Source organism: Penicillium citrinum (assembly GCF_028827155.1).
Source record: "Penicillium citrinum strain IBT 23319 chromosome Unknown utg000009l:1.0-4274883.0:1.0-4276374.0, whole genome shotgun sequence".
Taxonomy (NCBI): Eukaryota; Fungi; Ascomycota; class Eurotiomycetes; order Eurotiales; family Aspergillaceae; genus Penicillium; species Penicillium citrinum.
In genome coordinates, this window is record NW_026622694.1 from 1,371,584 (window position 1) to 1,396,572 (window position 24,989).

The 24,989-nt window shown below is 45.0% G+C and overlaps 9 protein-coding genes across 9 annotated transcripts; 3 read left to right on the plus strand and 6 right to left on the minus strand.

Moving 5' to 3' along the window:
* Positions 1-1,225: 1,225 nt before the first annotated feature.
* Positions 1,226-2,956, plus strand: N7469_009987 (inorganic phosphate transporter; the record flags this gene model as incomplete). The annotated part of the gene is made up of 1 exon (XM_056648892.1): positions 1,226-2,956. The coding sequence occupies one exon, from the start codon at positions 1,226-1,228 to the stop codon at positions 2,954-2,956; it is 1,731 nt and encodes a 576-aa protein (XP_056496023.1).
* Positions 2,957-4,299: 1,343 nt separating this feature from the next.
* N7469_009988 (aromatic alcohol reductase) lies at positions 4,300-5,279 on the minus strand (the record flags this gene model as incomplete). The annotated part of the gene is made up of 2 exons (XM_056648893.1): positions 4,300-5,178; positions 5,247-5,279. The coding sequence occupies 2 exons, from the start codon at positions 5,277-5,279 to the stop codon at positions 4,300-4,302; spliced, it is 912 nt and encodes a 303-aa protein (XP_056496024.1).
* Positions 5,280-5,488: 209 nt separating this feature from the next.
* On the minus strand, positions 5,489-5,761 carry N7469_009989 (polyketide synthase; the record flags this gene model as incomplete). Its single annotated transcript, XM_056648894.1, has 1 exon — positions 5,489-5,761. One exon carries the CDS (start codon positions 5,759-5,761, stop codon positions 5,489-5,491), a length of 273 nt encoding a protein of 90 aa, XP_056496025.1.
* A 32-nt stretch (positions 5,762-5,793) lies between these two features.
* N7469_009990 (uncharacterized protein) lies at positions 5,794-6,020 on the minus strand (the record flags this gene model as incomplete). Its single annotated transcript, XM_056648895.1, has 2 exons — positions 5,794-5,904; positions 5,943-6,020. 2 exons carry the CDS (start codon positions 6,018-6,020, stop codon positions 5,794-5,796), a joined length of 189 nt encoding a protein of 62 aa, XP_056496026.1.
* A 1,415-nt stretch (positions 6,021-7,435) lies between these two features.
* Positions 7,436-8,602, minus strand: N7469_009991 (asparaginase; the record flags this gene model as incomplete). Its single annotated transcript, XM_056648896.1, has 1 exon — positions 7,436-8,602. One exon carries the CDS (start codon positions 8,600-8,602, stop codon positions 7,436-7,438), a length of 1,167 nt encoding a protein of 388 aa, XP_056496027.1.
* A 7,807-nt stretch (positions 8,603-16,409) lies between these two features.
* Positions 16,410-18,282, minus strand: N7469_009992 (putative MFS transporter; the record flags this gene model as incomplete). Its single annotated transcript, XM_056648897.1, has 4 exons — positions 16,410-16,698; positions 16,767-17,828; positions 17,876-18,038; positions 18,090-18,282. The coding sequence occupies 4 exons, from the start codon at positions 18,280-18,282 to the stop codon at positions 16,410-16,412; spliced, it is 1,707 nt and encodes a 568-aa protein (XP_056496028.1).
* A 430-nt stretch (positions 18,283-18,712) lies between these two features.
* N7469_009993 (Hsp20/alpha crystallin family protein) lies at positions 18,713-19,216 on the plus strand (the record flags this gene model as incomplete). The annotated part of the gene is made up of 1 exon (XM_056648898.1): positions 18,713-19,216. One exon carries the CDS (start codon positions 18,713-18,715, stop codon positions 19,214-19,216), a length of 504 nt encoding a protein of 167 aa, XP_056496029.1.
* Positions 19,217-20,012: 796 nt separating this feature from the next.
* On the minus strand, positions 20,013-21,179 carry N7469_009994 (cytochrome and DOMON domain-containing protein; the record flags this gene model as incomplete). Its single annotated transcript, XM_056648899.1, has 1 exon — positions 20,013-21,179. One exon carries the CDS (start codon positions 21,177-21,179, stop codon positions 20,013-20,015), a length of 1,167 nt encoding a protein of 388 aa, XP_056496030.1.
* Positions 21,180-22,050: 871 nt separating this feature from the next.
* N7469_009995 (cupredoxin domain-containing protein) lies at positions 22,051-22,938 on the plus strand (the record flags this gene model as incomplete). Its single annotated transcript, XM_056648900.1, has 3 exons — positions 22,051-22,389; positions 22,441-22,541; positions 22,602-22,938. 3 exons carry the CDS (start codon positions 22,051-22,053, stop codon positions 22,936-22,938), a joined length of 777 nt encoding a protein of 258 aa, XP_056496031.1.
* Positions 22,939-24,989: the final 2,051 nt, after the last annotated feature.

The following is a 24,989-nucleotide window of genomic DNA, read 5'->3' on the forward strand; positions in this document are numbered from 1 at the left end:
AGAAAGAATTCTCTTCTAATCAGAGACAAAGGTACACTCAACCCAAATTTGAGACACAAAGAACTATCGATGCTATGTAGCGCTGTGCATAGTCTTTTAGTTACGGCGGTAGCTGGTCTCATAACGTCTCGGGAGAGATCCGGCTTGCCACTATCAATTGTTACAAAGACCTATGTATTGACTTTCTTTGGGTTTTCAGGAAATTGTTAGGGTAATAGCCTATCAATTTCCTGATAGCTATTCTACTCAATATTTATTAACATCCATGGACGTGGGGGCAGGGAGGATTAATCAAATTCAGGCAGATTATCTCTCCCATTGGACTGATAGTGCCCTCAACGTTTGCCGGTAGCATGTTTCTCAGGGAGATCGTTCTCATACTGTCGAGAAAATTACGAACTATATAACAATCATATGTCTCATCATCTCAAGAAAATATGAATTAGGTAAGGAAATTACATCTGACTCAGGAATTGGCACTCACTAGCTATCCGTGCACTCAATTTCGCTTTTCGCTATAGCTCTGAGGCATTGTTTGTCGGCACAGTCATACACCCACTGGAAGAGCCAAGGTCAACGAGAAGATTTTTTAACTTTAGAAACTTAGTAACATATCTAAGTATTCCCGAGTCCGACCGGCCACTGAGGCTGTGCTGACCGACCCATGTATGCGAAAATCGCCAAGATATCCCGCCCAGCGGGCCAAGGCCTCCAAGATCTCGGCACCTGGCAACGCATCGCGGTGCCCAGGAATTGGCATTCAATTATAAAGCTTTCGTCAGGAACGTGTCGACTACTTTCAATATTACTGGTTCCGTCTTTCGGAGCACTCGACGATCCAGTACTCCCAGTGGCGTGGAATCGAGCTCAGTCCACCCTTGGCAACTAATCTCGATAGCCATTCCATCCAACTATGCAAGAGACACTTTCATGCCATGAAAATTTCACCCCACCAGTCAACATAGATATTCACTTGCATGATATGAAGCAGTGAAGTTTCATAGGATGAAGTTCAATATGACATCAGGCTCGGCTCCCTCGCGATGGAGCTCAGGTGGCTCTGGGCCTAAGACCTAAGAAATCTCGGCAGGAGAAAACTAACCGGGTCATTATTTCTATAGAAGAGAAGATCTCGCATGTTGTATGAAGGAAAAAAAATCATTTCATACAGGTTGTCTAGTTCCCGAGTCGCCATTTTCCCTTTCAATTTTCACCAATCGTGACCATGGTATCACCAGTCACTGCAAAGTATGATTGGATTTTGGCCCTGACAACCATTGCTTTCGTATTCAGTGCGTTTGGCAATGGTGCGAACGATGTCGCCAATGCGTACGCGACATCTGTCGCCGCCCGCACCCTGAACATGGCGACGGCTGGCGTCCTCGCTATCATAACAGAGTTTGTTGGTGCCGTGGCGATGGGAGCAAGGGTAACAGATACTATCAAGAATGGAATCATTGGTGTTGAACGATTTGAGGGCAAGCCAGGTGCTTTAATGTTGGCAATGGCATGTGCCGAAGTTGGCAGTGCCACCTGGTTGATGCTTTCCACAAAACTTGGGTTCCCAGTGTCGACCACTCAAACCATTGTTGGTGCTCTGATTGGCGTTGGCTTTGCGTCTAAGGCTTCAATCTCTTGGGCATGGGAGAAAGGCAGTGTATCTCAGGTCGCTGCATCTTGGGGCATTGCTCCTCTCATCGCCGCTGGATTCTCTGCTTTGATATTCGGCACAGTCAAATATTCTGTTCTCGAACGACAGGACTCGTTCAAATGGGCTATGCGTCTGATTCCTTTCTATTTGGCCATTACAGGTGCTATCCTAGCTCTCTTCATCACGATCGAGGCTCCCAGCGCGCCTTCACTTGAAGAGTTTGGAGCCGGGAAGGCGGTTGGAATTATACTGGGTGTTTTCTTCGGCTGCCTCCTTGTCGCTTATGTCTTCTTTGTTCCATATTTCCATCGCCGTCTTGTGAAAGGAGACACGCGCATCAAACTCTACCACGTTCCTCTCGGTCCACTTCTTTTGAAAGAGGATCCTCCCCTATACTTTCCTAGCAAAAGCGAATCGACCGTTACCAACTATTACGAAGATTCATATGGCGAGGTAGTCGCGGGCCAACATGACGCAGCTAAACAACAAACTACGGCGAATGCGGACTCAGTAACCTCATCTCCAGAAATCATTGCCAAACCACATACAGAGCAACCGAACGACGACGAAGAGAAGAAACTGGCCTCATCCGCTCCTCCCAAAACTGGTAAAAGGATACTCGAGCCAAAAGAGCGTTTCATTGACCCGGTCAAAGACCTTTCCTGGACAAACCCCAAGAAGTACTGGGGGTACATAAAGTGGCTTCTTCTTCAGGGAGTTACCAGAGACGTGGTCACTCACGACTCGCCTGCTCTGCGCGCCATCCATGCACGAGCACATCGATATGATGATCGAGTCGAGCATCTTTGGACTTATTGCCAAGTCGTTTCCGCCATGATGATGTCCATTGCACATGGTGCAAATGATGTCGCAAACGCTGTTGGACCCTGGGCAGCTGTATACCACACCTATCAAGCAGGGGCTATCGAAACCGAGGCACCTACTCCTGTTTGGTTTCTTGTTGTGGCAGGTCTACTCCTCGGCCTTGGGTTTTGGTTCTATGGGTACAATATTGTGCGTGCACTCGGAAACAAAATCACCCAGATGTCACCAACTCGTGGGTTCAGTGTTGAGCTCGGTGCGGCTATCACGGTGCTTTTGGCTTCACGGCTTGGTCTACCCGTCTCTACGACGCAGTGTTTGACAGGCGCGTCTATGGGCGTGGCACTCATGAACTATGATCTTGGGGCTGTCAACTGGAGACAATTGGGCTTCATTTTTGGTGGTTGGGTTTTGACACTTCCATGCGCAGGGCTTATGGCCGGACTACTTTGTTTGATGGCGTTGAATACTCCTCACCTGTAACACAAGAGTCTGGTGATATTTATTTCTAGTATATCGAGAAACTAAATATCGAATGTTATTTTCAAGACTTTGTCTCATATCTTTCCCTCTCCGAGAAACGTTCAAATAGCACGAACTGGTTTTGATATCTTTGCGGAAATAGGAAACCAGCCTCTCTTTGTTGGTTTCAATAAAATAGTTTCTAGATAAATGAGATTCTGTTAAGGAGAGATTTAGAAGGCATCGGTTGTGTGCAAATGGAACAGGTGGACTCAGAAAGTATACCCAGGTGTTCGGCCCTGTGCCAGATAACACGATGGTACACTCAGAGTGCCACTTTTATTTATTTTATCTTTGTCCAAATCAAAACCATCTACAAGAAGAACAGGAATTGGAGGTGGCGAAGATCCGGTATTTATACCGATGGCGGGAGGCCTCAGGCTCGAGGGCTTAATCATCCCGCATCCATAAAGACCTCCCTATACTCAGGGGTATAGGAGTCAGTATGTAGATATATTTACATTATCGATCATAATCTCCATTCTATCCAGTGTACATTGCGAAATGGGCCACTAACCTGCCAGTCGCGAGTGATGTGGGTGCAATCTATGACTCTCCGAATGTGATGCCAGACGTTACCTCGGCCCAGAGCTTATGAAATGAGAGATTACAGGCAAAGGTCGACCGGGCTGGAAGATTTCTTGAAAGTCGGGCCCGTTCAAACCTTTTCTTACAGGCTTGGCATTCACTGAATTCACAGCCTCAGACAGTAGGAGAGGCCACCTTCCAAGAATACTGGTATCTGCTCAGATACTACGAAATTGTAGATTTACAGACGGCGGGTGATCTCAAGTAGAGAATTAAGCCTTGTAGTATTCGTTGCTGTATCTTTTCGACTCCATATATATAAGCAATATTAGGGGTTGATATCAAGCTAAGTAAAGTCCTGGCCAAAAAGGGTATATCCAGTCTGAGGCTGAATTTGAGTTTCCCCTATTAAAGAAATTTGATAGCCTATTCCAGCCAGATTCATTGCTGATTGTAGAGATGGTAGCGCCTTCTAATGGTATATGGTCAATGGTATCTTCAGAGAATTGAAGACAGACACCATAATATCATCTTTTGGATCTGATTCTACATAGGCCCTGGTATAATCATGATTAACCACCAGCCACTACGGGCTTTCGCATACCATTTTACTTGTGGACGTCTGCTGGGAATCGAAAAAAAACGGTCCTAAGGTTGATGCCACAATAGTGAAATCAAAAAGCGAGATATAATGGCACTTCATGTGTGACAAATAAATTCTTCATGGATCCAACATCACCATGAGGCACAGATGAACTACTTACTTGTACTAATCATTATTTGGCATTTTGAAGGGCATCTTTGATCAAAATTTCGAGATCAGCTTTGGACTTCTGTGGTATACCAAGAAGGTCATTATCAATCTCCTCGAATTCGCCTCCATAACCTTCGGCGTAAACCGATCGACAAAAGAATCCCACGGAGGCTAACAGGTCCATCGATCCACTAGCATATTTTTGCTGCGCCATAACCTCCATTTCAGCAGTGCTCACATTCTTCGGGGCCCAATTTATGTCTGGCTTAACCTTTTGGGCGATAGCGAGCATCTCATTCTGGGTGGTTACGAGGTCTTGAACGAACACAGCCCGATTCTTGGTCTCATATGGATGGCGAATAACCTCTACCACAGCCTGGCCGATTGTAGCCAAGGTTGTGGTACTGAATGGACGATCACCGCCATCATATACTGGAGTCTCTCCTCCCTTCAGGTTGAGGAAGAAACCAAAAGCAAGGCTCCAGTCAAGGAATGGTCCATTGCGGATCAGACTGTACGTGAAATTGGGATTTTCAGCAGCCTTTTGGCGTACGAAGTCATGCAATTGGACCTTGGAATGATATACAGGTAAACCGCCTGCTTTCGGATTGCCAATGTTTGCGCAAAACTCAGATGGTAGAAATCTGTGCACGCCAGCCTTCACAGCTGCCTCTATCAGTTGGACTTGTGTCTCCATGGCATTAGTTGTCAGAACCGAAACAACAACATCCTGACCGGCCAGAGCCTTGGTGAGTTCCGGGATTGAGGTATAGTCGACGCGGATAACCTTAACAGAGTCAGGAAACTCGGTTTCAGATGAGTGGCGTGTGAGAACAGTGACGCTAAAATGTCCGCTCTTGAGAAGCGCCTCAAATATCGGTGAGCCTAGGGCTCCAGATGCCTGGATATCAACTATAAGTTCATGCTCAGACTGAAATCAAACTGGGACAATGATTGATGCAACTTAACTCCTGCGATGGCAACGTTGCGAATATCTGCCATTTCTTGATGGAAAAAACTAGTTGTAAATTTTTCGGACTTCTCATCTCATTCTCTGGAAAATGGTTTAATATATAACAAAGGAGTATGGATCATGAGGGGAAAATAAAAATGCGGGCGTGGATGCGGACTCTAAACCGAATTGATCTAATCCTTGGGACATCGAGGTTGATGCGGGTGCACCTGCATCGCACCTGGCACTTCAAGTCGCATTACCAATTTATCCACTTCTTGATGTGGTCCGAGATGAAAGCGTCTTTTTCTGACTGTTTGGCCATCAAATTGATGAAGACGCTGGCGACCTGACAGAAAGAATCGGCCGAACCAACAGATACCCACTTATTAAGATCCTGCGAGAGCGAGACACGTCCAGCCGACTCTTGATTCTTCCCAATCAGCACTTGCACATCCTTACAAGCATCGCTGTAGTCAACAGTATCGGCAAAGGAGGTATACTCTTTGTTGCCAGACCATTGAGCCGACATTGATATTAGGATTGAGCAGTTGACGAGGTCTACTAATAGCAGCTGGTGTCGATGTCTACCGGCGTCTTGCAGTCCATGGACATGCACCATTGCAGATCGAACCGGGTGCCCTCATTTGGCTTCTGCGTCAGGTATGTCCGGAGCTATCAAAGTAGATATTTGGGAAGCGTTCGCTACATACAGACTGGTCGAAAATCGCGGACTCAAAGAGACCAAAGGCGCCGGGCCGGCCGAAAGAAACACGAAGCGAAAGTCCCATTGTTGATCAGATGCGATAAAATCTTGTTGAAGGATCAGACACGTGGAAATCTTTGCGCCCTGGCTGAAGCCAAGAAGCCCTATCCATTCTCCACTTCCTCTGAGCATATCATCGTTTTTCATTGCGGACTTTACGCAGCAGTGTCATGATCTAGCTCTTAATTATCCAATGGAAATCGTAGCTATTGCCCAGAAAAGGACCATAATTCTGATAAACTGGAACAAAGTCGGGTCCCAGCTCGGATACAAATGGTGCACCAACGGAGCAAAATCGAAATGTCGATTTGATAAAACTCGGCACTGAGTTCGGAAAATTCGTAAGAAAATTGGTAATCCCGAGGCCATTTTCATTCCATTGAAGATATGGTTTGATGGACCAGGAATGGTGCCAGCTTCCGGAGAAGAGACCTTAGATGCTTACCCAGTACTCGAGACTATGGACCTTAATCTTGAAGGGACGAGTCACGACTCATGCCTTCTTGTCAACACCGTAAAGGGAACAAATCCCAAGCGTACCATAATTCCTGTCTAGCATTTGTCAGTGGTAGACTCACTTTCGAAATGTGGATCTGGGATCATCATCCTTTCGTTCGCCAAGTGACTCCAAGGTCCCCGTTAAATCCGGCACAATGTCCCGAGATCTTCTGCCGAGCTTTTTCTGGCTCTGGATTCAGATACTTTTCCCGGCTGAAATGCAAGCTGTATCTAAGACTACCAATTTTTTCTGCTGAGCTGGTTCAGAGTTTTCATGGCTATGCACGTTCCGAGGGCTATATAACAGGCACCATGTACTAGGGAATCCACAATTTAGTGGATTGAGAAGATGAACAGAATCTGATACCTTTGCTTCGAAAGCTTGGTATTTCCTTTAGCGTCTATCATCTCTCGCGGATGGACTCACGTCTATGGGGCCTGGCCCGGGAGACCGCTTTGATCTTACCATAACAGTTAGAAAGATTTATCAAGAGAAATACACAAGTGATATCCTGCAGCCCGTTTAGAAGCTTGGGAGGGTCCATTTCAGAGAACATCTTTTCCGAATTCCGAGTTGGCGATCCGCTGGCTCTGTTTCCATTCTGCTTGCAAAACGTCAGAATACGGCGACTCGATCATCGTCGGAGGAAGTACCCGCAACATCCCGAAGTTGCCCTAAAAGGGCTTTGCTGCTGAACCATTGAGCTCATTTGTGGTTGCATGGTCAGTAGAATTTTGGCTCTCGCGAAGTAAAGATCCCTTTTCAATATATGCCGAAAAGTCTTAGCTCTCTTCGCGTTATTTTCTGTTTATGAATATGTGATATCATGTTACTTGGAATCAGGGTACCTCCAAAAGGAAACGCAAAAAACTTTCAGTAATCAAAGTGCTCTAATCTATTTCAGGATGTCGTAATCAAGAAGAAGTCCCCCTTCACGTTGCTTAGACTATACCGTTACACCCACCACTAAAAGTACGAGTTCTTCGTACCCGAAACGTAGAGGGAAATAGCCCGAGGGGAGGCTTTGAGCAGTGATTCTCAGCGGGGGTCTGTACCCGAAACTGATGAGATACATGGCCCGTTCGAACACCAGCAGTGTTGCATAGCTTTGGATAGTGAAAGTGTCCAAGAGCCTTGGGCATGCCCGATGTGCCGATCTGTAGCTGCTCAAGTATCTCAACTACTGCTGAGTAGAGAATGCTGACGTTTCCATCTTCAACCTTAACAGCTATGCCAACAGCTCCATTTGCTCCAAGTTGACGAGTTCTTTCCGAGGATTTGATGGCAATGCCATAACAAGCATCTGCGCCTAGCTTCCCAACAAGCGCCCCTTGGCTCAATTTTGCAAGTTCGGTGCAAAACCTATCTTCACCACCCACAAGCTCAGGATAAGCTGCCATGGCATGGAATATCCGACTCAAATAGTGTATTCTCTGCGTCTTCGGTTCTGTAGCAGAAGAACATTGCCGCTCATCAGAGTCTGTTGCCTGTGCCAGCAACGAGTATACTTTCGCCAAAGTGGTCAATGGGAATGCTGGTGCTGGTAGATTGCAGCCGTTGAGCCCCCATTTCAGAAATTCTGGATCTGCTCCACAAATACTTCCAAATACATCCTTAACTTTCAATTGCATAGGATGAGTGGGAAGGTGATAATCGCAAAAGTCCACACCGAGGGCCTTAGCTCCAGCTAGCATACCTGCGTGTTTTCCAGAACAATTGTTAGAAATTCCGTTAGGAATGAATTTCTTCTCGATCCAGTCTCTGTTCACTGCGTCGGATAATGCGACATGCCCACCGCAACGAAGGTCGTCCTCGCTGACACCGACTTTAGAAAGCATAGCACGAGCACGATCTATGTGCCGATCTTCACTGCTATGTGACGCACACATTAATGCGAGATCCGCATCATCGAACCCAAATTGCTCTAAAGCCCCAGTCTCGAGGATAGCCAAGGCTTGCAGTGGCTTCGCAGCTGATCGAGACAATGTCATTCTGCTTGGGTCACCGACAGAGAACAAAAGCTTTCCAGTTGAATCCACGACTGCGGCGTGAATGAGATGTCGATTTTCCACGATTCCGTCGCGGTCACAGACCACGAAATCGAGCATTTCAGATCTCATAAAGGATATTGCTTTATTCAGTGATCTTGAAAGACAGAAAAGTGAATTAGAAGCAGTCGATATATTATAAGACACAGTAGAGGAGCTCTGATTGCCTTGATTGGATTTCAGAAACCATGATTCACTCTAACGGGACATGGGTGGGTTTTATGCACCAGCTAGAGTCTCTTTCCAGTGCTATGTATCGGAAAAATTAGTATTTCCAAGTAAAAGAAACCGAAATGACCCACATGAGCGATGAATATGTTTTTTCGCATTACTCGAATGCTAGATCTAGGGCCGTCAATGCCTGGCAAAATGTATACCGACGATGCCTGACGATCATTATGAGATATAAGGGAACTTATTACATGCCAATGGAAGTATGCTAGTCTTCGACCTTAAGACCCTCGCCAAGTGCTTTAAAGTCTGATCATATGAACGCTTTTGTTTCAATGCATCCTCAAAATTGCTTCCTTTTGTTATAAGCAATACTCATCACCATGGCATAGCAATTGTGCGAATACCTGTTCATCCACTCGCTACATGTGGGACCAGACCAAGCCTGATGTAGTGCACGAGAGCGATGGTGAACCAATCTTCGTCACGCTCATCGCTTGAATGTTTCCCTTCCATTATAGCATTTGTAAATGGATCGTTAGTGAATGGAACATCGCTGGACATCTCCACATTCCAGCGGAGCCACGCTTTTCCTAATGAAGTGTGCGGGTGCGATGGCGCGTATTGATTGGTCCTTTGGGACAGAAGGATGCTTCCAGATATTTGATATTCTTGTGAAGGCGATATACATAATTGCCTTAATCCAAATTGGTGAATGTCCGACGGATAATATGCCCAAATTTGCAGTGTCTTCTTCCATTTAGAGGTTGTTAATTGAACAACTGTTGTTACTACTTGATCAATGGCTTTTCCAAGTCCAGATTTGTATGCATTTACCATACAATAAAGACAGTATCAAAATTCACAATCGATGTGCTAGAAGAGTGGCCCTATGAGCTTCTAGGTGACTGGGGCTCAAGCCTCGGATATTTCGGAGAGGTATGTACAGATGATGACTATCCTGACAGACCCGTCAGTCAATGATCTGCCAAGACTGTCTTAAAAAGATGCGACAGAGAGGCCTCTTGAGACGCAATGCTTTCCTGTAGATACCTGGTAGAGCCATCGGCTAGGGGAATTTGACGCCGGTTTACTCGGTATCTTTAACTTCAGACAAAGCACAAAACTAGAGGAAATGGGTCCATCAATTACACAGATTATTTGACATAGCATTGTGCGAATTAGTTGAGAGGGGAGACCAAGTTGTGACAAAACTTGGGGTATATCAGCCATATTCAAGGGCTTCTGGCTCTCCTTTTCAGTATTATATTCTTTAGATAATTGGAACAAACAGAAACAAGACTATACATACAAAGAGAAAATTATGCAACAGCAAGGATTTGTATACGGTCACCCACCATCCTACTCACCTACCGCGTATAACTTCAAATCTGGAAGGATTTCAGAATTACCGAAATACCTGGCAACGGCGCCCTATAGCCGCAAGCGGTGCAGCCAACGGGTGTTGTTAGAAGAACCATACTTCCTATTGCTTGGTCCATCATCCTTCCAAATATAGATAAATATACAGCTGATCAATCTCTTGGAGTACTCTGTTATATAAGTCTATATAATCTCTGGCGTAGTACTAAGCAGCTACCCAGGTAGGTACTTGGGTAGCTGCTTAGTACTACGTATCAGAAAATCGGAGATACAATACAATACAAATCTGGAGATTTCGATAATGTGAACTATAATTATTATGGAAATATGCACTAATAATGAAAGTAATAAATATAATAATCCTATCAGTAGAAATAGTGATTATTCTAATGACATTTGTCTATTGCACCTATTGCGGTTATAAAGCTCTGTACCCAGATTTTCTCGACCTTTATGGCAGATCGTGACTGCTCTGAATCAGCAGAACTGGCAAGAACGCCTAAATTGAACTAGGCCTCGCGATCCGTTTTTAAGTATTTGTCGTTCTCCGTAAACGCGAGACCCTTAGGCTCGTGGCTCGTAACGAAGATGATGTTGTTGGCAGACTCCGGTAGCCAGATCCCACACTCGCAGGGATTCATCGTCGGATGAGATAAAGATTTTTCGACCGAGGAAACGAATACGGACATCAGCAATTCTCGACTATACTACCAAAAACATCGATCTTGTCGACTCTCTTCAAATTGGTTCCGTGGTCAAACTTCCGAGCATACACTGGTACCTACCGCCGAAAGTAAATATTGGTATGGTACCGGATCCATCTGTCATGTCACACCTTGTCGTCTTTTGTCTCTTCACCTCCTGCTCCTGGACCAATCCACAACTATAACGACTACAATTACCATGTTGTGCCCACAGTCACGATGGAATTTTTGAAATCCTTCTTCGACCCTCATCTCGACCTCCCACGCCAAGCAATCAGCCCTCAGTCTCACTGCATAGATAGATTGACCGGGCTCCCCTCGGAGTTAGTAGTTCGGATATGCGATCTGCTTTCACCCGTCGACATTGTTTGTCTTTGCCTCTGCAATCATCGATTCTATAACCTCTTCCAGACATATCATCGATTTCCTACTCTAAGGGGTGACAAACTGTCAATTTTTATCCGACTGGAAAGGGATCTCCCAGAATATTTTGCATGCGATATTTGCAACTTTCTTCATCGATACGATGGCTCTGAGAGCTTTGGACTCGGCAGAACAGCCCATGAAACATCCAGTGGACTTCCCTGTGTAAGAAAAGGATATGACTGGCATGCAGAGTGTATTGAAAGGTCATCGATCAGTTTGAGAACCCATGTTGTATTCTCTCATTCGAAAAATCGGCTTTACTTTCTACAAGTCAAACTTGCGATGAGACGACACTGCTACGGTCCTTATTCTGGAATCAACCCTGATCCTCTTGTCTTTACACAAGTCCGTGAATACATACATCCTTGGCAAGAATCTCAACCATCATCGATCTATCGAAATAACAGAAATCTCTTCTCGATAGAAGCTCAAGTATGTTCCGAGCCACTCGGGGCTCATATAAGAATGCAGGATATTGTGCTTCATGATATATGGGAGGATTCAAAAATTCAAGTTAATTCGAAATCATATTCTCTGTGGTACTATGAAATATGCCAACATACCTCACTTGAGAGCAAAGCCTCTGATATTGAATCAGTGTATAATGGAGAAAAACGTTCATTTCTATATACATGTCCCAGGTGCAATACAGTTTCCTTGATTTAATTCCGCAGAATAGGTTCCAGGCTTGCCCTCGTTATGACAAGATGGATTAATCTAGGTTCTGGTATTCACAGAGAAGATCCTCTGTGGAAAATTTACATTTTTACTTGCAATGACGATCTTTCAATTTCGCTGATGCTTCAAAGCCCTCGCACGTGTTTTGAAAATACGACATCGCTATCGTTCGAAGACTTACGGTCTCGCAACATATCCTATCTTCGTGACGATTGATACAAAAGGGGAGGAGCTTTTGTTCCTGACGAGGATGATGCTGTCTGGTACATCTCATACAAAGAGCCATCCAAGTGATGGAGGATCTTCTCTCTTTTCTCTTGAGTGAGGGCTTTATGTAATCCAAAGAACTAGGAATTTGATGAAGGGTACTGACGAACGTGAGATTGAATAAAGGTTGCTGTGACAGAGCTGTCATCATATTGCCTATTTCGCCATCCTCTTCCTTATCTTTTAGAATGGTCTTAACTTCTTCAAGGAATGTATGTACCTGGTATCTGCTAGCTCTTTAAATGGAAGGATGGAAAGGGTTTGGCACCACTCTTTTACGAGATTGGCCATTAATCATATAATAGCTTATTGATGCAGTAGAAAGCTCGGTGGGAGGCAAGTGCTACGGTGTCCGTCGAGATTTTGCTTGCCTTTCGCTGTCAACACTTCATGTCAAGCTATCCCTTCCTGCACTCTCTGAGACCTGCCCATGTACCCCGTGGCCCGGTCAGGTTTCCTACGATTGAGGTTCTCTCCAACAATATTGGTGTCGTTCGACCGGGCGAAGAGATAGTTTTACCAGGTGTAAAAGAGCAGCTTATGGATCCTTTATTTAGTATTGGGATTCGAGGTTAGTTGGTCTTCTGTTTATTTTACACTCTGATATCATGCATAAAGTGACTCCTCTTGTCCGAGATATCTTGGAGATAATAAGATTAGGGTTGAGGCACATCAAAGTTTTATCAATTATCTCCTTGTTTAAGAGGGGATCTAGTACTGCTATTTACCCTTGTGGCTGTTTCAACAGTTTGGACAGTGATAAATACATATCATTTGAACTCAGATAATGTCATACTACGTAAACCAACATCCCAAAGCCCATACATGGCCTCTCTTCCATGTCTACTATCTCCTACCAGTAAACAAGAGCAGTCACCATATCCCATTCGGAAGTACCGCTTCAAACCCCCCCGTCATGGCAGCCCACATCCGATCTTCCAAACAATCACCGCAACTGCAGTCGCGAGCGTAGCCGCAAATATCACGACCGAAGGCATGAGTGTGCCAATCATCGCCATACTAGTCAATGTCGCAAAGATACCGCTTGCAGGAGTAAACCCACCGTACATAAAGGATTGGAAGGCGGCCGCTAGGGAACCTATCTAATGTGTCAGATTCGAAAAGCCCTCAAAAGGCTCTCAATGAGCGAGACGCGAATATGATCAACCTGCAATAACCCCTCCAGGCCCAAACCCAAGACATAGTATAATTGTAATAACAACGGAGAAGGTGATCCACCAAGCGGTAATAATTGCTAGAACATCTTTGAGAGTACGTTATTATATATTATGGCTCTAACCCGAGATTTGTATGTTCTTACTGGGACTTGAAAGCCATTCTGAGGCTTTTATCAACCATGAATCCTCTGACCATGTCTCAGGGACAATTTCCGCGCCAGATAAGACGAGAAAGGGATCTGCCCCAAATCGATAGAAACCAGCCCCGACAGTCTCAGCCCGCATGGAATTCAAGCCTGCTATAAGGAAGCTTAGAGGCGCCATCTGTAGTGCAATGGGTAAAAATCTGGAAGGGTTCAAAAGCAAAATACTGCACGGGGGAAGGGTGATGCTTGAGGTTTTGCCCAAGACTCGAAGGGTTAGAATGGGTGTATAACTAGTTACCCGGAAAGCAGGACTTACTAATACTATTCTAATCCAGACGACCACCCAGCGAAACTATTTGGCCAACTGTAGTCATGTAATCAAATGCGATCCGGCAGTACCAAAAGAGTGGGGAATGTAATACGTGGTGAGCGCGTCCCCCGCCCCCAATCTGCCAGTGGAAAGGGAAGTGGTTCCTGATCCAACGGACCGTGCCGTTTTCTGGTACAGCCGCTTGGCAATAATATTTTTGAAGAGCGATTTGCCAAAATGGCTCGACTGACTTATTTTGTTGGATCTGATCGTTCTATTTTTACCGCCCCCTCTCCCCCCCCACACGGGACCGACCGAAGGCCCCTGCTGCCAATCTATTCCCTTGCCTTAGCGCCGTGGAAGTCACTACTAGGTAACTAGTCAGCCTAAGAAGATGCCCTGTCTTCACCTGGGAGGCAGAAAATGTCTTGGTAACAGCCTGATGTTTCACCATCTAAGCTCCGTAGTGTGGGCAATCGACGGGGGCTTGCTTTCGCCCAGGAAACCTGTTCAGGAACAAGCACCGGCAGAGCTACAACAACGCTGGGCCATGTGAGAGGCAGTATTTTGGCTTTGGCTATTTCCAATTATGTTGTCCAGCCAGCAAGAGGGATTTGTATGTATATAAGCGCTTATGGTCCGCAGCCTCCAACCCGAGTTTGTTATTGGCGAGAGCCTGGTGTTGTGGCCTAACCCCGACATTGTGCTTTTCCAGTTTGCTTCCCTAATCTACAGCTACATAGTCTTATATAATTCTCGACACGGTTGCGCCTTGTTTACTGACGGCGATGAACAATAATCTGCAATGATATATCTCCATTATCTAATCTCACTGGCAATCTTTTATATTGTCCTCTGCACTATGTTATCCCTCAAAACCATTTGAATGATTGGAATCATTGACAGTCTCGAATTCTACACAATTGTCTGGGTCGCTACGTATTCTATTGAGCGGGCCGCCGCAGAAACAATATTTGACAAAAAAATATATAGCTCCAACCGGCTTCAGCTGCAGTTGCTGCAGCGGACCTCTCCCACTCTTTGGACTTGTGCGAATCAGAGTAGTCGCAAATTCTCCGACTGGGGGACAAGGGAGGACATCTATCATGCCAGCAGCCTTCATTTTAAAACATATTACATCGAGTTCTCGAACAACACGATCTCGAGTAACTTCATTTTTCATGAGTTGGTTTCCTGAAGCGACCGCTCATGGTGGATCAATATCTCATCTGATTTCCGTCTATTCCGTTGAACCAGGTTTGAATGGTCGCAGTTATCACAGCTGTTTATAGCTGTTAGAGAAAAATTGATGTTGATAAACTGATAGAAAAAGACGATCTGGTAACTTTGGGCGGTTGTACTCACAGTGTACCTCTAAATTCTGCTGCAAGATAGAAAGAATTCGACTAGGCCCTAATTCGTGTTTCGATCGAAGTGCAGAAACAGCTATCCCAAGTAGTATGCCAGGGGCTCTAGGGTTTGCTGTTCGCAGAAAACTTCCATCGCCCATAATGTTCCCAAGATCATACTGCATGACCCTTGTTTCGACATCGTCACCCAAACGAACATCAGACTTACCTGGCACACCTCCACCAATCCCGACCATCAGACTAGCGCGAATTGCTGGAAAGGTACGTTTCAGATCTGTCGTAACTTTTGCCTCATTGGTCGTTCCATACTACCCTATTGGTAAACACGTAACAACAATGTTATGCTGATTAATGCTTCCCAGCACATATGTATTGTTGTCATTCGTAGACACTGGCAAGTGTCGGTGAGTATAATCGAGCATAGCCCGAGCTGCAGCCATCTCGATGTCTAGCGCGCAGACCCAATCAATGGTGTACTATTCGTGCTCTTGGGTATGTAATCTGCTATGGTGGGAGGTCTTGTGTCTTTAACCGTTTGATATTGTGGACATAACCTACCTTCTGCGTGCAGACCCGAACAGTACTTTGATCCCTGGTCCGAGAATAGATCTCGCCCTCCATCTCGGAGGCTATGCAGGTCGCTGTCAAACCCAACCGTGTTGCCTACAAATTATTGGCTCTCAATGGTCTATCAATACTGTATGTAACTTCAGACGGTGACCCCTCATGTTGTAGTCTCCGTAGCAAGTTAGATATTTATAGGAATGTTATCGGTGGTCCTACTATGAAATAGCCACAGCACAACAATCATGACATTAGGATTTATTCAAGCACCCTGGCATGGTTTTCTCATACCCTTTAAGGCACTTCGATCTTTTAAGATTTTTTGGTTACTACTTTGCTAACCCTTGATTAGTGTGACACAATCATCTGAATATGTCTCTTGGGAACGGCCCATGACAGACGCAATGAATGATCTTTGGCTATGCTTCTGACTATCACTAATACAACATCCCTCACTTGAGGCATCATTATTTGGGCGTAGGAAAGGACATGACGGTAATATGGTATTTCGATCTTATTACTGTCGCTCATTTTACCAAAATAACATCATGTAAAAGTATAGAGGATCTCTAGATTTTAATAATCTGTATAATACCGTGAGTTTCACCGACATTAGAGATAACACGATCGTTATCAGAACCCTTTGCTAGCAACAGGATAGATACGTAATTCATTGTTCCTCATCTACCTCCAATAGTAAAGGCTGTCTCTCATGCTGGTTTCCATTCTCGGCTCTAAGCCGCCGGCCTGCTGACGAGACAAACCCAACAAGTATGACACCAACGACAGAACCCGCGATTGTCAAGCCTACATTTATTGGAAGCGGATTCCCGCCAAAATGGCTGTGGGTTAGCGAGTCCAACCAATATTGGGAAAAGTTGACGAGCCCAGCTAAGCAGATGATCGTGCCATAGACCCGACCAAAGGTCGCGAAACCGAATACCTTAGTAGCATAGTCACTAAAAGTTTGTTTAGCATGTCTAAAGAATATATTTTAGTGACGTTTAGTGGCAGAAGGTGGACATACGACATAGCCGAATAATACAGAGGTCGAAGCAGAACGAACAGGACGACGGTCATATATCCCGCCCACATAGCTGGGATCGAGTTCAGAACGCCAATCACTGTAATGAATGTCACGATGACAGCTAGCATGGCTGGCACGCTCAAACGATCTAGCAATGCCCCTATAATGGGCGTGAACAGAATACCGCCAACGGGTAGGGCGACATCAAAGAAATCGTTGATTCGCTCAGCGTTTTCGGCTGAACCTAGCATGTACTTGTATTGCGCATGGATAGTCGCAATGAAATAATTCATCCGGAGCATTTGGATGACGGTCAGCAACGTGATCAAGATAAACCAGGGAGTCGCCATCTGCTTGTGGGCGGACATCCCATGCAACACGCCCCAGATCTGACTAACTTGCTGACGATCTCCCTCTTGCTCAGCTCGTTGTTGTCTCTCATCTTCATCACCGAGGACTTGGCTGATATCATTGTACAGTTCCCGCCGATGCTCGGCACGTTTGTCGCGTACAAGTTGCCGCTGTCTGTCGCTCTCAATTTCGTGGTCAGAGTCGTGTACGTCATTTGTTGCATCGGCAGTTTGTTCGATTTGTTTCTCCAGTCGGAGCGTAGAATAGTAATCGAACTTCGGCATAAAAGACAGATTTGCGACAGCAATTGCAACAGGTACGGCCAGATACCCAAAGAAGAACTTGTCAGGAGTAAATGCCCTGTCAGAGGCATCGTAGGCAAGTCGATAGAAAAGAAATACAGCAGCAGATGCGTCAAATGCTCCTGTCACGAGAGAAACGATAGTACCAACGTGCTTTGGAAATGCGTTTGCTATCTGGAATGACGGAAGAAAGATAAAAGTCCCGCCAAATGATAGAAAAAAATGACCAGCAATAAGTGCATGGAATTTGGGCCAATGGAAAGTGGCTGACATGAATAGACTACCGAGAGCTAGAAAGACGCTACCAAGCAGGCCACAGACTCTTGATCCATAGCGATCAAGGATTGTCCCGACAGGCAATGCCGACACATTTGCTGTTATCGACGCGATGGTAAAACATAAATTGAGTCTTTGTCTCGTTAGAGGAGACAGTTGAGTTTGTGGTAACAAACATACCTTAAGTCTTGCTTAATGCACAGTTTCACTCCTTTCTCGAGCTCGGTATCGGTACACAGATTATGATAGATGCGTTCTTCAACAAGGATCGGCTTCAGCGCTGCGTATCCAAATAGGATACCTGATGCCACCCAGCATGTGAAAATCGTAAAGATGACCTGCACTTCACCGTGTTCAGCGATGATTTCGCGTTAAACGACATCAATGTACATACCCAATCTTCTCGAAGCCGAAACTTTGTAGGCAGGTGTTGCCGGTGGTTGCTCCTCTACCGGAACGGGTTGACTGGGCGGCTGTAGTACGTCATAACTGATTTTCCGTGCTATAACCGGACCATTGTACTGAAAATCAGCTTCGGGATCATGATCGGTGCCCTCGACAGATGACAGATGCTGCACGAGCGACATGACTCGCTATGATGAACAAACTGAAACTGGAGTCAAATGAAGTCAGTTCAATCAGTTTGTTGGTCAAATTGGGGTTACAAACATAAGTAACAAAGCGAGACAACTAGATACAGGTCCGAAGGTGTTCCAACGCAAGAGATGGTCGCGTGATTATTAACATCACATGATCGGCGGAAGTGCGGAGAAGTATATACATGAAGCTGGAAGTTGCTAGAACCAGCCCGCAAACACTAGAATCGAGCTATATGGCATCATCGATTGTTAGAACCATCACTTCTAGAAAATCATTCTGACGCTGCCTCTCGTCTATAAAAACCCCTCTCCATGATCCCATCTACCAGCATCAACTCAACTCAGACGAACCAAGACACCACTCTCTAGCTACATTTATTTTCAGATACCAAGTCCACTAATATAGCTATAACTCATCATGTCACTCCTCCGAACCAGTTCCCCCTCTACAAGCCATTTCGCTCCTCTTTTCCGTCTTCTCGACGACTATGACAACCACCGGAGCAACAGCCTCTCTGCAATTCGTAGCTTCGCCCCCAAGTTTGATATCCGTGAAAGCGAAACAGCATTTCACCTCGATGGGGAGCTACCCGGTATTGCCCAGGAAAATGTTAATGTTGAATTCACCGACCCACAGACCCTAGTCGTTAAAGGTCGCACTGAACGCGAGCATCATATCACCGATCCAAATGATCAGAAGAACAAAGAACAGGCCGTGGTAACTACAGACAAAGCCTCTAAAGCTAAATCTGGCCACCGTTACTGGGCTAGTGAGCGTTCTATCGGTGAATTCTCACGGACTTTCTCCTTCCCGGATCGCATTGATCAAGACAATGTCAAGGCGAGTCTGAAGAACGGTATACTCTCAATTGTGGTTCCCAAAGCCGCTGCCCCTCCTACTAAGAAGATTGCCATCGAGTAGGAATGAGAGTATAAGAAACTGAAATTTAGCGTTTGTTTTGCAATTCATATCTCAAATTGTGTCTATGTATTTTGGTTCTCCTCAGCTCTGAAATATGTTCAACAAACCAGTCGTCGCACGTCAATATAGCAGAACGTCCCATCTGGATAATTTCATGTTTAATATCAGAATCTTTCCTGTTATGAAACATTCGTTTAAACTATCTCGAATAAAAACCTTGTTCAAAGCCTGTTGCTAATTATATTGCTAAAATTAGAGATAAATTTATTCCAACCCGTCATCCTCCGGAGTAATAATATAAATATTCTAGACACTGACAATCCCCAAAATGGGTCGGAGTCTCCGACCCAAAACCCACATCACATGGATTAATTATAGATTCTTCAGTCAAAATCCAAATCTGGTTCTTAATCCACATTTAATCTGTGGATTGAAAAATCGGATCAAAAATCTATGATGGATTGGACTTGATTGGGTTAGATCATGGATCTTTCTTTGGAGGGAAACAACCTTATGAGAATGATCTAGAAAAACAAAGCACAAGCGTCTGTAAGATTTCGAGTCCTAGCATACTAACAATGGTGTCGGGCTAGCTTTAAATAATGTTGTGAGATGCCCAGAGCAGCCATCCACGGAGCCTTATCTAGGTTAGACATTTGAAGTCTTAGGTTAGTAAACAATCAACACCAAGACATTGAACTAACAAGACTGGATCATATCACATATAAAGACTTAAATGGAAAACTTTTGCATTCAACCATATCCTTAGCATGCAATGCCTTGTACCCAGAATCTGCTAAGAAGAGGATACTCTGCGCTTTTTGAGAGACAAAAGCACAACAACTAAGGCGTACCCTATTCCGACGATTCCAGCTACCACACTGTATGCAATAACTGCGCCAACAGGGGCGATCGAAAGGCCGACACCTGTTAGGCGAAAGCCTAGTCCCGCGTTAATAATGCCAAGAACTATCAGACAGCGACCAAGCCACCGATGCATGTAAGCAAATACACTCTTGCCGCCAGTTTTGTGAAAATACCTGTGTTGAATAAAGCCCATCGCGGGCTGGAAAAGGATAAGGCATGGGACGGTCACCATTCCGATAATTGGATGATACATTCCTATGAAACCGAGGCTTCTTGCCATTGAGATTCCAATTCCAAAACCGGCAATGGCCAAAGCAAGAGTAAAAAGCTGAAACGAAGCATGGACATAGACAATCTTCGAATGTGGAACAACATGAAGCATCAAAGCAAAGGAAGGGAAAAATATAACAAAGACCAATATCATAATAACAGCATGGGCCTTCCTGCGTTTTTCAACCGACCCAGTACTAATGGTCGAAATCGGATGCGATGAACTCGAGGAGTTCATATTGTTCGAGGTTAGAAACGGATTATCAGATGAACCACCGGTTGCTTGTTGGAGGTCTATTGCTGCAATCCCCACAGCGTCATGTATGGTGATAGATGCCGCTAAGTTGTTCGTGTTGAGTGGTCTTCCATATTTCACTGCCCAAATCCATGTACTTGACGAGCTGCTCAGATCTTCACTTCCGCCAGGCCAGGTGATACAGCTATCACATCGGATGTTTGCAGTCATAACTCCATTACTGATCCCACTGCCATTCAAGACTGATAATTGAGCTTTGGAGTTATATAGTGGCATAACATGCTCTACACCCAGCCTTGGGGAGACGGTAACATTATTGCCGTCGCTAGATGCATAGACAATGAATATATTTGCCCCTTGCATTCGAGAGCCCTGACCCCAAGCAAACCACTGAAGCTCACTCGTGGACTTCAGTTGGAGAAAAATCGGCCCAGAGCCCGAGGACTCGGTGGCTCGGGGTACATTGACACTATAGGTGATTCCATTTTGCCCGGGTGGCACGAACGTTTGTAACTGGGCAAGGGTAAAAATGGATGTAAATAGACTGAAATAAATGTATTTCTTTGCCATTGCAGAGCAGGGATCGTGTGAACTTCTGGGCCCTAAGAAAGACCTGAAATATGCGGGCTTGACGTGAAGCCTCGGGAAATATCGTCTTACCCGCTATATTACAGTAGCTGCGCTCCTTCACCGAATTTCTATATCTCTCTGGACAGGACTTACCAATCACTTCAGCTCATTCTGCAAGCATTCTGTGATTGAGAGCTGCCAGGATTGACGAAATACTCAAGTCTAGGCATCATGACTTGCTGAACAGTTCCCGAAGATGGCAGTTCGAGGAACCGTTGATCGATTTCCCAAGAATTATTACCATCTGCGCGGCTGAATAGTTCATTGAACACCACAAGATAAAACTACGAAGCTCGCCAATAGCCTTTGCCATTTGAGAATGTCGCGGTCTAGACGTTCTTTGTACTATTTTCTCATCCAGAGCTTGTTTCCAATTCTGTCTTAGTCAGCTGCCAGACACTCAAAATAACCAACCATAATTGGTTGACTCACTTTGTCAAAAGGTTATTCTGAACACCGGGCGGCATGGGGCTACGTAGTATGCTGGTTATAATAAAAGCCACATGACCGTCTTTCTGTGGTTGATTCAATACGATAACGAACCGCATTCTCTACTTTGAGTAACCAACTGCCTAAACCATCTGAAGCCAGTCAGTCAGCTAAGCTTTTTTGCATTGGTCATGCCGTGGCTATGCTAAAGCTTCTAAATATTCATCGTCAAGCCATGGGGTTATTACGATCCTCCACGTACACTGTAGATAAAATAACATAAAGGAGACCAGGCCCATCGCCTGATCCTTTGGAGTTGAGCTCTGGGGTTTCTACACAGATCTTCGCCCTCCTTGTGTTCTCGTTCAATTCAGTGGCTATAATGATCAAGGTCTCTTTGTGCACTTTCGCTCTATTCTGCCTCCCTCTTGTTGGTGCCCAGTATGGGGGAGGTGGAAAAGACTCTAGAGATACGCCTACGACCACTGCGAGCTCAACAGATAGTGGTTCAGCTTCAAGTACCACGCAATCAGTTGACGTTGGTGAGAATGGTTTTATCTTTAAACCCGACACTATCCACGTCCCTGCAGGAGGCGTTGTCGAGTTTCATTTCTATCCAGGCGATCACTCAGTTGTCCAGGCCGCTTTTGATAACCCATGCCATCCAATGAGCGATACTAGCTTCTTTAGTGGATTCATACCGGCCACTAATCAAAAAAAGGTAGTTTCATGCCTGTCGTTTCAGTATTGTATAACTTTCTGACTTTTTCAGCCTGTCTGGTCGTTGACTGTCAATGATACAAACCCGATTTGGTTCTACTGCGGTCAAGTTGGACATTGCCAAGCTGGCATGGTTGGCGTGATTAACCCATCGTAAGTTTATCATAGCCATAGCCACAAAGTGATAGAAACACTAACTAATTCTGTCCTTAGCACCAGTGGCCCAGATACGCTTGATGCATTCAAATCAGCAGCTTCTAGTGCGAATGGCCAGAGTGTGCCGGCCACGGCCCAAGGTGGCATTTTCGGTACACCGAGTGCCAGCCAGACAACTACGACCTCCAACAGTAATACCGCCACAAGCAGCGGTCCAGCCACTACCAGCAGTATGACTACCAGCAGCAGCACGTCTACTACCAGCGGCACACAGACCACCAGCACTGGTGGCTCCAGCCCTAGCGCCACTAATATAGCAGAAAGCTTGCACGTTTCAGTCGACCTCAGTGTCTTATCTATTCTCACCTTAACAGTAGCTATGTTTTTGATGTAGGTTCAGTTTCAGTATCATTGACAAGGTGCTAGGATTTGTGATGATCGGCCACGGAGGAATCCGATGCACGCAAAAAGGGACAAATGCAGGCTCTTGATAAGATTCCTGGTGATTGGTTTGTGTCTTCAATAATTTGATTTTGACGCAGATATTCGAGGCTCTTATTTTATAATCTATTTCAAGCGCAAATGTTCGTCAGTAGAAGTAAAATTCGACTTCCGTCATGATATCATACCCTACCGTTCGCTCGACTTCAAAACTTTTTGTCGTCCTGTCATCGTCGCTACGTACAGCTTTCACATTTACTGGTATCGACTGGTGCGTCATTTCAAGAATCTACATGCTGTCAAAGGCTTCCTTAGCCCTAGATCTAGGATGTATGTGCTTATGTATCAGCGACAATGCGTCCGAAGTAAATGCGACTTCCCCTTAGGTCTGCCATTCTAATTCCCACTATGTGAAGGTGTTGGTTCGTTGTTGGGCCGCTGCATGGGGGGGTCATTGCCATGAAGGCAGCTGTAGCAGCTCCCTCAGCATCAGAGACAAAGGCTCAAGTGACCGCACTACACCAGGAGGCATCTTTTCACGCCAAATACTCTGGTCAAAGTATTGCGAGCGAAATGCACGTGCTCATACTGAATGGGTTCATGCTAGATGCACCAGTAACTGCGATCTTCGTTTTGATCTGTTGATTTATCTACTATGTATTTCAAGTTAGGCAAGATATGGTCCCGCATCCGTCCTATCGCTTTCTTCGCTGTCCAGGACAGTCAGCTAAATTTGCTGCTCAATAGGCAAGGCCCAAACAAGCAATCCGAAACTTGCTCTGTTGCAGATCTACACAACCATTATCCCGGATCTTTTCCTCGCCCCTTGGCCCCTCTCAACCCTCATTCTACGGAACTCTCCCTATCCCCCTGATCAAACCGGCGGAAGCCATCGGTATTGTAGTATATATCAAATATATCTAGAAATATATCAAATAATTATTTTGTATTGTATTTTAATCTGATTTTTGTTATAAAACATACGTAATGTTTTTACTATGTTTTTTATAACTATATTTCTTGATAATAATTATCAATTATAGCATTTTTATTGATATTTCTATATTATAAAGATTTTGAAACTCTGATCTACGGAATAAACAGCAGATTGAATATTAACTGATAGATTCATTGATATTGGCAAGAATTATCACTTTGCGTCATTTACCGCCAGCTGCCGACGGCGGTATATAGTCCAGGATCATATACCAAAAGCTTCGCGAAACTTGCTACCGCCAAAGTTGCGCGGACATACTCATCATGGTACCACCATTCCAAATCACTCTAGAAATCCTGATCATCTGATCCATCTGACAGACATATTCGTTCGAGACCCGACAGTCTCTCACTCCACAAATATTCTCACCAGAAGGTAGCACTGCCAGCTGTCAAGGTCTGACCTCTTCTGTTCGAGGTCCCCAGGATACCATATCTCTGTCTGCCACCAGACTGTTCGAAATATCCGCCGTCATCTTTCCGAAAATTCGGGTAGTCAACAAGGCAGCTTACCCCGATGCAGCTAGTCTCTCAAGATCAAGGTGTCACTGATGACCCAAATAGAGAACTCGGATGAAGAGATCTTTGTTCGCTCAGTACATCCTTCATTGAGGGACTGCCTCTATATTGCAGTTATCAAAGGTGCCCCTCTGAATCGATCTGTCTGGCTAATCACTCCTCAGAATGCAAAATTCATTGTAAGTATATACGCGGCCGGCAGAGAGATCCATATCAAGTCAAGCTTTTTGATCAAATCTGTGGACTACCAATTTGTGCCAGTCCGCGATGTTATTGTTCCAAATATCAATTCTCGGAGCTTTCTTTCGGAAGAAACTATCGAATGTGTCTATCTAGTCTTTTCCGGGTCTGTAGATGCTCAGATTCTAATTATTGGATAGATCTTGGTCTTGTTTCCGGACAAAAAAATATTACAGAAGTATTGGAACTATAGTGTTCCTGATAAGATCAGTAATCTATAGGTTGGATATATTCTCACGAAGTGCTATA